Source organism: Ctenocephalides felis, unplaced genomic scaffold (assembly GCF_003426905.1).
Source record: "Ctenocephalides felis isolate EL2017-DRISC unplaced genomic scaffold, ASM342690v1 CF-g0.4_SCAFFOLD_00845, whole genome shotgun sequence".
Lineage (NCBI taxonomy): Eukaryota > Metazoa > Arthropoda > Insecta > Siphonaptera > Pulicidae > Ctenocephalides > Ctenocephalides felis.
The window spans coordinates 48796422-48807812 of NW_020536999.1; the positions used below are offsets into that span (position 1 = coordinate 48796422).

General features: G+C 28.2%; 1 protein-coding gene across 1 annotated transcript; it reads right to left on the bottom strand.

Moving 5' to 3' along the window:
* Positions 1 to 5975: 5975 nt before the first annotated feature.
* LOC113384746 (protein singles bar-like) lies at positions 5976 to 10378 on the bottom strand. The gene is made up of 4 exons (XM_026622510.1): positions 10229 to 10378; positions 8692 to 8874; positions 6120 to 6260; positions 5976 to 6053 (listed from the first exon to the last, which is right to left on the bottom strand). The coding sequence occupies exons 1-4, from the start codon at positions 10376 to 10378 to the stop codon at positions 5976 to 5978; spliced, it is 552 nt and encodes a 183-aa protein (XP_026478295.1).
* Between the last annotated feature and the right edge of the window lie 1013 nt (positions 10379 to 11391).

An 11391-nucleotide genomic window follows, 5' to 3' on the forward strand; every position in this document is an offset into this window, starting at 1 on the left:
GTATCGTAATTAAAAATTGGTGCGGAACCCAAAAAAATTACACAAATCTGATAACTTGACGTACATATGTCCAATAAACATTTTTGATCGCAAAATGGCATTTTTTAAACTTATTTTTATTGAGAACCGCTGGACCTGCCTTCCCAAAAATTTGATCAGTAGTTCATCTTGTTAATACAAGTAAAATCGTTTTTGAATTATTAAAATTAGACGCTCCGTTTTCTTAAAAACTGTGTTACCGTTTTTGGCACTTTTTGCCACGTATCTTCGAAACGGCTAGGATTATAATAAAATTTTGTGACAAAATACAAAGATATGATAATTATTTAAGTACAAATGTGTGCAAAGATTTATCCCACACAACTTTATATCCAGCAATTGCCAATTTTCTCTGCGATTTGCGCTCACGCCGATGTAACAGCACTTGGTATCATTACAAACCGAGTTGTGAGCGACCGGCTATTTCACTATTTTTACATAAAACACATTAACGACTTACCTATGAAAGAGTTCGAACGTCTATAGCAGGCAACGCCAACCATAAAAAAAGTCTTGAGAAAATCAGATTTTACGTATAACAGAAATTGTAATAACAAATGTCATTAAAAAAGCAGCAACAGATGTCAAAAGACACATTAATTATTTAAGTTCTGATTGCAAACAAACTAGTGGCATCGTACCTTAGGGCAAAAAAACTGGAACTTCTAGTACCAAAAATTATTTTTTTTAAAAAAGATAAAAGTTTCATGTTTCGTACATGGCAGAAATGTTTCATTTGTTTTATTATTTTTATTATAATTATTTACGTTATTGAATCGAGATTAATAAATACCTCAAAACTACATTCCAATTTCCTTCTTGTATCCTTACGCATACAACGTTGATGCCGGTACGCATACAACGACAGATCTCTATTCACGCGACACGACGACTAATCATAATCGACGCGTATACAAATGATTTCATCGAGAGCGAATGACAAACTGTTCGGCCGTAACGCTATTTCCATTGCATTTGTACAGCTTTACAACTTTGTCGCGCTTAAAGAAGTTCAACTTCAAAAACTTAAATTTTGCAGTTTATCTTAGCAAACAAGATATTTATTACTATAAGGAACTCAAATATTTTATTACAGTTCAAATATTTTGTTGTTAGCATATCGTTTTTTCCAAGTTTCAAATTAATTTGAAACCCGAAAAAGGTAATATTATCTGTAAATACAATATGAAAATTTAATAAATTAATTTCTCCCAAAGGTTGTCAAAGCCTGATCAATTCCAAGCACGAGAAATTGTGCGATCTTGGATGCGTGAGACACGTGTTCTAGCGCCCATTCAGCTGATATAATAAGATATCTTCTCTATTCTGGCTTGTTTATGGTAGTTAACAGGATAACTTGTTTCTATATGAAACTTTCTGTTAGTTTTATGCTTATATTTGCGATTGTAATTTCTTAATTGTTCTCTAGTTATGGCCAAAGATAAATAGTAGGAGAACTTGAAGAAGAGACTATATCAATAACACCTTGACCTGTGGTCAAATGAATTTAGTCCAACTGGTTTTTTGAACATTTTTTATTACATATTTAATAATGTGGATATTTTTACTATACATTACACCCAATTGTTTTTACATTAATCTGAACTTTTTTTTGTATTTTACAACCAGCCCCAAGGTTTTGTTTCAACTAACATCGGATATGATTTTTTTTACATTGTTCACGATAATTATTTAAACAATTTTTCAATCAGCAAAGTTGTTACTCATAAATTAGAAACAAATTAAGATATGAAAAATTTAAAATTAGATGATAATAATATCGTAAACCGAAATTTTATGATGATGCAATTTTACATCTACTTTAGTTTGTACCTGCGTTTCGTAGGAACAAGAACATCCGCCGTGTCGACCCGGCGCCAAAGCTCCGGGTCGACTAGCTGCATGTTCGAGTGATCTAAGAAACATGGGTAATATTATATTAGTGGCATTGACGCTTGTGTTTGAATTCTTCATAACCAGATAAACAATGCTCCAAAACTTAGTACCAAATGTTAGATGCATAATCTAAAGTGATCATCTGAAATTACTACCGCTTGATGCCAATCTGGAAGGTGAGTATCAAATCCGAAACAAGATGCGAACCAAGGGAACAGAAACATTTTTTAGCATTCTAAAAATTTTATATTGAAAGTATCATTTTTTGTAAGAAATAATTTTGTTTAAAATAAATTATACTACTTTTATATTATTTGTCAAAATTGACGGATCTTCGCAGTTTTGTATATTTCTTGGGGACAGTAGCTTTGACAATATTATACAGGATAGTTTATATTGATTGGATATCAAGAAAAAATATTTAATGAAAATTTCCTGTTACTACTTATCTATATTACAAGGAGCTCCTTACTCCCATATATGAAACTTACATAATTGCTAATTTTAAACTTTATTTTTATATAAATAGATAATTTAAAAATTTATTTTATTCAGTAAATGGAAGACCAATAAGCTAATCTAATAAATATATTGAATAATATAGAGATAGATTCGATCAAAGATTGATATCTTATATAATATAAAATCAATAATCTATGCATTTATTTTTAATTTTTTTTTCTTTGCTATTCTGAAGACTTTTTATGGTTATAATGACAATATCTTTTTCAATTTTTGGTCAATAAAAAATGCCACTTAGAATAATTTTCCCAATCATAACAATATGTGGTTTTGGTTCGGCTGCTTTTTTTATATTTGCTACCAAATGTGTGAAAGTTCTGTATCTCAATGATGTAATAAGGCGTAAGCACATTAATTTTGCACAATTTTTTCATATTATAAAAAAACCTTCATAAACCTATAACAAAACTTTATAACCGTCTACGCTTTTAATTTCTTTTGTCATTTTTCGTAATCTCTTTTATGAACACCACAAGAACATTCTTAATTTATATTATACGAGTGCGTTTTCCACTACTCATACTATTTTTAAGCTTCGCAATTCATATTCTGAGTATTCGTAAATGTTTTATTTGTTTTAAAGTGCTTTTTCTCTCTTTTATTTTTGCATTTTAAAGGCGCTTCTGTTATTTGCAGAATTAGCTTTGGAACTGTGACAAATTTCATATGATGAAAATGCGTTAGTGTTTACTTATTTCTATCTCTGAATATAAGAAATATATATATATATATATATATATATATATATATATATATATATGATATGTGTATGGGTGTGTGTGTTGATGGAGCGTTACATCAATAAACTTTAAAGATTCTTTTATATAGTTTTGTTTAATATTTTATAAGTGTAAGATTGATATTAAACTTTTCCGATGAACGTCAGTGCTAATTCGAAACCTATAGATTTTCAATAAACCTACATAAAACTATTTAGCTTTTATTGGTTTAAACAAGAATTCAACTAATCAACCCTATATCAAATTTATCATGTAAATACATGTTTATAAAAATACTTGCTTCTATAGATGATGCGAGTAAATACTATCAATTTATCTCATCTTTGAGTAGTAATTAACCCTCTCATCATCTATAAATGAATTTAATCTATTTCATTAGTATTATATCATTAAAATTTTATAACACTATCTGAACATTTATTTATGAAACAAACCTTCTTCACCAATTTACGTTCGCTTTATTAATTTTTATTAACACTTCTTCACTACTGCAAATTAAATCTATTCAACGGTGTATATAAAAATACTAATTTAAAAAAGCTACTGCTTTTCATTTTCATTTTCAACAATTTTACTCTCCAAGACCTAAGTGAACATGAATTTTTTATTTGCTTTAACAGTATTTTTTTACAACCCTGGATATAGGGGTACCTCTAAGAGTTTCTTTCAAATTATGTATACGTATGTATACGTATATATATATATATATATATATATAACATAAATTAAATTAACATAAATAAATACATAACATAAATTAAATTAGCCAACTTAAAGAAATAAAAGATAGAGACGTCATAAGAATTAAGACAATGAATACTTCTTTTACCTTCCACTTCAAAATAGTATCACTAATAAACTGTATACTTTGCTTGTTTTCGGGATAATAATGGTGGTCCTTTTTACCCCCGGACCTTTAATCCCCGCTCCACCCTACCTTTGATTTGTTTATTTTCTTTTTATGTGTTACCTGTTACATATAACCATGGACATAAAAAAAACCATTAAATGAGACTGTTGCTTTTCATTTTGTCAATATACAACAGCACTTTTATACCTTTTCAAGTAAACATGAATTTTTTATTGCTTTAATAGTGTTTTTCGCCTCTCCGTGTTTGCGGGTACCCCAATAAATTCTCTGGAATTAGCGCCGCGTGGCTAATGGCATTCCCGTGAGATGGGTTGACTAGGGGTTGTAGAACTAACCCATTTTGCGGTCACAGGTAACTTAACACCATCCCTTAGTTGCGAACGAAGCAACTTAAGATAATAGACGGAGCCGAACTTATTTACTAAGTTTGCGAACTTTGCATTCTTTGCTCAATTAAGCATTCTCTATGGTGGTAATGGAAACTTTTATATAATTTCTAAGCGTAGTTTTATTTTTAATACGACTTGGCAGACTTGTGTTGTAGTCTGCAAAGTCACCCAAGATTTATTTTAAATTAGTGCAAAAACTTTAAAGAAACATTTTGTGAAAAGAATAGTGCTAATGAGATTTAGACCTATATACATACTATATTCGATTTGTATGTATTAAGCTCGATTTATATACTTTCATTATAATATTTTTTTATAAATTACTAGCTGTACTCGATCACGTGTTGCAGTGCTATACAATTAAAACCTATTCTTTTACATGTATAAATTTATGATACCTTAATATAATTAAGTGAATTCTCTTAATGTGGAACTGAGACTGCCTCGAATGATCGACATCGTTTTTAAATTCATTTCTAAAAAAATTTTATGAAAAACTGTTCACTGACACTATCTTTCATGATTGATTGTTAAGCTATATGAGATGCACCTTCGAGTGAAATATCCCATTCAGCATCACAATATGTAATATAAGCTTATAAGCTTATGAGTATTTTTTATTTCTCAGTAAATATACTGTAAAAACCAAAGAACATTCATCTCAGCACATAACACATATCAAGCAACCAAGTATCAAAATATGTTCAGAAATAGAAATAGAAAAATGAAAGTTTTTTCTTATGACTATTATTTAATCGAAAAGTTAAATCTACTGGACTGTTTTAATTGAATATTAGATTTATCATTTGTAATATTTCTTATTAGGTTTTATTTATAATTTAACCGAATATTGAAAGATTCAGATATCAATCGCAAATTATTGAAATATTTTTTTTTAATCATGATTTCACCTTACATCTTATAGTATGATTTAGATTTAAAAAAAAAGGAAATGAGAAGAAATAATATAATTCAAACATTCAAATCAAATATTATTAATAATTGTCAATAATTTAATTAATTGAATGAGTATATCATTATGAAAAACTAACAAAAATAATATTAATGTTCTTATTGATATATCAAAAAAATATTGTTGATATAAACATGAGAAATATATGTCCGTATATTAATTGATTAATAAATATTTTGTTTGCAAAATCTCATTTTCTTAGCTTTTCTCAAAGTGTATTAAAGAATCACTGATATAAAAATACTCAATCATCTTCTTTTATTGCTTCTAATTAATAGATTAAAATAAATAAACAGTTTAGACAAAATTAAATAGTAAGTTTGTTGTACAAAATATATTTCTTAAAACTTAGTTGACTATAAACAGAATATAAAATAATTTACAGATAGCTTAAGTATGTATAATTAATTTAACTTTCCCCAAGATTTTTTATTACTTTCGTAAGTTTTTCATTTGATCCCAGAATTTAAAATCCCTTCAATCCGTTTTTTGTAATACTTGTCTATTTTTCCCTTATTGTTTTCCTTCAATCACCCTTTTCCTTCTTATTTGTTACCCTTGAAGAAATGGTATGAACAGTAGGCGTCGTATCCGTGCACAAATCCTGCGATACATCCCAAATACTAAAAGAAAATATTTTTATTTAATTTTATTTTAGATTTTCATGATTTTATTAGATAAATATTTACATAAACTGCAGTCATCGCAGGATAAGCCGAATATCCTGGTTGGATTAAATATATCGGGTATAGGAATACGTTGACGACGAAGCCTAAACATGAAGATGCGCTGAGGTATGAAAAACAGGCTACTCCGTTAAACATAGTTTCCTGGAGAAAAAAAAATAGGTTTTCACATACTTAACTACTTACAAATTCATATAATAAATGCGTTAAAACCTAAAATATGCGACAACCAATATATGGGATCAGTTCGTAAATAAACATTTTTAATTTGCTCTACATTTGTATTGAAATATAGAACAAAGTTTGGACTAAAGATTCAAACACACTGTTCATTCAAAAACACTGTTGGTTGCAATTGTTATTTTATATTATTTCATTATTTTATGAACAGCAATCGAAACTATTTCTATTGGTCTTATTAATTGTTCTGATTTAATACCCTGCAATTTGGCATTGTGGATTAGAAGACAATCCAGTGGTTGCCGATTCTATTTGTGATGAGACTACTAAAAATAAATGTCCTTAATATGGACATTTTCGAATTTCCTTGCTCCCAAGGGCTGAAATGGTTCCAAATTGATAAAAAACAATTCTCTCAAAGTTTTAGCTCCTAATATTGTTTTAGATAGTACGCATTTCAATCAAAGTTTTGTATGGAGCATGAGAAAATTTTCAAAAATTTTAAAAATATTTTTAAATATAATTTAGCGAACAAATGAATGAGTTTTATTGAAAACTTGTCGCTAAGTTATACCTAAACTTATTTTTTATAATTTGCAAAATTTTTTCACACTATTTCCATACGAAGTTTGATTGAATTGCGCTTTATCTAAAAGTTAATATTAGGAGCTAAACCTAAAGAGAATTGTTTTTTATCAACTTGAAACCATTTGAGCACTTGGAAGCAAGGAAATTCGAAAATGTCCAAATTAAGGACAACCCTAATATATATATATATATATATATATATATATATATATATATATATATTGTATGATTCTGAATTTGATGTTGACATTTGTATTAACAAAGTCTAATAATCGGGCAAAACATCAATAAAAAACATGAATTTCTTTCAAAAATTTATTTTAAATCCATACGTTTCGGATATAATCCTAGTCTTCATTCAGTGGAAAAGTTAGTAGATCTTAGTGTTAAATTGGAAAATTTTAATAATCCATGGTATTAGGATATGGTAATGCACTACACTATGTATTATAAACATTAACTTGAAATTACACAATATTTTCACAAAATACTGATTTGAAAAAATCACAAATGGATAGTGTGTTATTCGTAGACTGGTTGAGGATGTAATGGAGAAAGACATTTTTTATTCTTTCTCCATTACATCTTCAACCAGTCTACGAATAACACACTATCCATTTGTGATTTTTTCAAATCAGTATTTTGTGAAAATATTGTGTAATTTCAAGTTAATGTTTATAATACATAGTGTAGTGCATTACCATATCCTAATACCATGGAATATTAAAATTTTCCAATTTAACACTAAGATCTACTAACTTTTCCACTGAATGAAGGCTAGGATTATAGCCGAAACGTATGGATTTAAAATAAATTTTTGAAAGAAATTCAGGTTTTTTATTGATGTTATGCCCGATTATTAGACTTTGTTAATATATATATATATATATATATATATATATATATATATATATATATATATATATATCTAGAACGGCCACCTAATACCATTTTGACTTGCAATGATATTTAGATATATATTTTCAAGAAATATTTGATATCATAACTGCTTGATATCAGGTTGGCAAAAGCGGTAATGGAACCTGGAACCTTATGATTGCTAGGCCAAAGCTTTTAACGCTTTTGTCACTAAAATCTCTATACTTACATGAAATTATTTATCATGCAATTGTTTGGACAAGGATATAATTTGAATAAAAAAGACTATACATGTTCTAAATTATTATCATTTTACCATTTTACTATTCTGATTAAATGCGCCAACGTTTTATGAAACTTGCTAACTCACTTTAGTTTTTTGATTAGATGGTGATGAGTGATTGATTTGATGGTTTCCAAACGATGGTTAGGAAACGAATAACTTATTATTTTACATTTTTTGCGCGGTTTCACAGTGAACACAATGCCGGTTAATACTTCTTTAGTTAAAACAAAAAATATCAGTTTGTAGTACATGCTAAGTATCAGAGATAACGCTGCATGTGAAAAACAATTTTTCCGCTTTTCTGGATTTTTTCTTCAATTTTCTTTGCTATAAACCTCACGGAGTCCGAGACCTTTTCAACGAATGCAAAATAGTCGAAATCGGTTCGTGCGTTCTGAAGTTATTTCATCAGGAAGGAAAACCCGACTTATTTTTATATAATAGATAATATTTATTTAATATATTTTTAGTCTTTAAAGTGTATTTCGATACTCTATGTTCATAAAAGCTATTCCAAATTTGGTTACTTTTCTCAGTTACTTTTCTCTTCTACATATCTCAAGATAAAGATGATGTTGTCGAGCTGTTGAAGTTGATTTATCTAGGCATGTTGTTAATTAGATTCTAATAACTGCTACTTACAAATATAGATTGACGTACTAGCTGGCACGTTCTACTGGAAATGAGATAGCAAATAATTAGTATGGTCGTGGTTAATAAACACGCCGATGCCGAGGTTAGGAATCCGTGGAATGCCTGTCCCATCACGCCTGCCTGGCTAAGACCATAGTTCACCAGCAAACTCTGGCATATTCCTCCCAGAAACTACATATCATATAATAAATATCAGTTATAATTTATATAAATAGAATATAGACTGTAGTCATGCACTGCGAAATTGAAACGCAAAAGTTTTTGGTAAAATTATTTTTTGACATGCAACTTATAAGACTTTTTTCCAAGTAGTGGATATATATTGTTTCTTACTATAATATTAAGGAAGGGTGAATTGCTTTCTATGAGTATATAAAATCTACCATTGAATTTTATTTATTAATTGAATTATAAAACGATTAAACAATAATAATGAATAATATTTTAATGTACATCAGCAAATTTTTGGTAGAACTTTGGAATGTCTAAATCGAATGCCAATCCAGTGATTGGATATCCGGGTATGATGGTAAAGCATTGTTTAGTATGTTCATTAAGACCAAGTACTCTATCGTTATACCAAGTAAATCGTCTAATTTTAATTTTAACAAATGTCAAAAGAACTACTCATTTTCTTAATCTTTTAGGATTTTTTTAAATTAAACTAATAGTTGCAAGGCCGTAATATTTCAGTAAGTTCTATAAGACCATGATATATATCACTAAAAAAGTTCCATGAAAATCGGCTTATATTTCTTTTTCAACAGTTAATTACAAGAAAACGGTTCGGTAGATTTTCACCTAAAACTAATCAGTATCATTCCCAACTAATATATTTCGAACAGTTTTTGATTTTATTAAATCGATTCGGTAGTATGAGCTTGTGGACGAAAATGTGGACGAAATGTTCAACACTTTTTTCCAAATTACAAAGAAACGGCTCGGCTGATCGTCGCACAAAACTGAGAAACGATGATCCTCATCGAGATACATCAAATGATTTTAAAATTTCTGAAATCGGTTCAGGCGTTTTTGAGCAAACGTCGATGAAAGGTCTAATTTTGACAAACGCCAAAAAAAACATACTAATTTTTGCAAACTTTGACGAATTTTTAAAGCTAAACGAGTTGTTGTTAGTTCGTAATATTTTAGTATGATCTAGATTCTAGAAGACTATGGTATGGTAACTTTTTTGAGAAGTTCTTTCCTACTGAAATCAGACCCCTAAGTTATAAGGGTTGTTTCACTCTAATTTATTCCTTTTAATTTCTGGACTTAACTTTTTGTTTTTATTTTTTTAAAAAGTGGAATTATACACACAATCTAGATTTTTATATTTTTTATCACAAATCCCTATTTTTTACAGCCATTTTAGCAATGAAAATTTTTAACATAACTTTTGTTCAGATTTATGAGCTTGAAGAAAAAGCTTAAATTTTACTTAGAAATACAAATTATCATTATTAAGGGTTGTCCAATCTTAATACGTTTATAAATAAACATACAATGTATATTTCTTACTTACTGCTTCCAATAATTTTATAACACCATGTTTAGTTGTCAAGAAATCCAAATTTATGCATGTGCAACATCTGCAACAGCAACATTTTAATCCTCCTGAAGAAGAATTGCTGTTGGATGGCATTCCTATTGCTATATGGCCTCTTCCAGCCATTTTAAATTTGAAAATTAATAATAATTAATATCACTCATTCATTATTGGTAGAAACACTTCATTAGCACTAGCAACATCACAATTTTAAAGTTAACACTAGGAGTAAATAACAAAATTTTAGTTGGTTTTCACATTTATTTATCATAAGAATATATAAGAGAATTGTATATTTTCTAATTATGATTTTTATATTACAACTACATTTTGTGTTCAATAAATTTGAAACAAATGTTATTTTCAAAATTAACTTCTTTAGCCTACAAATAGATTTAAGCAAATGACGGCAACAGCCTCACAAGAATCTTGCGACTGCATTTGTATACATTATTTTTTTTGTGGGTGCATCTTGTCTTACACAAATTGCATACAGCACAGTGGCGTAGAAATATTACTAATATTTCATTACTTTAAAAAAATCTATTTATTAGATATTCTTCAATTACTATGTCAACAAAGTAGGAAGTCAGTCTCTGTACTAGAAAGTAGTAGGTTACATAATTGTAATATATGAGCACTTATTGAAAAACATCCTGTGGTTTTATATGAAATAACTTACGTGAATGTTAACCACTCGATATGACAATATCTTATAATGGATAAGTGCAGCAAAACTAGAAGCATTTCGCAATCAAGTTTCAATAAATAGAAAGTAAATTATTGCATATATAAATCGAAATAGTAGCAAATTGGAAAATAGTAAAAGATCAGGATATTTAGTTGTAATCACATATGGATATATATATATATATATATATATATTTAATTTGATTTAATTTAATTCATATTTAACTTTTTTTAATCCAACCATTAATTCTGTTACCTTCTAAATAACATATTCCTTGTGTTTATATATTTGTTCACGATGTATACTGAAGGATTTATATTTTATATTTCTGGATATAAATAAAAATTTAATGTTATTTAAATTTTTTATTCTATTTATAGTTATAAATCTATCATAAGATTTGTTTGTAGAAGCTTCTGATCTACTAATCGTTTGCAAAAAATTGCTT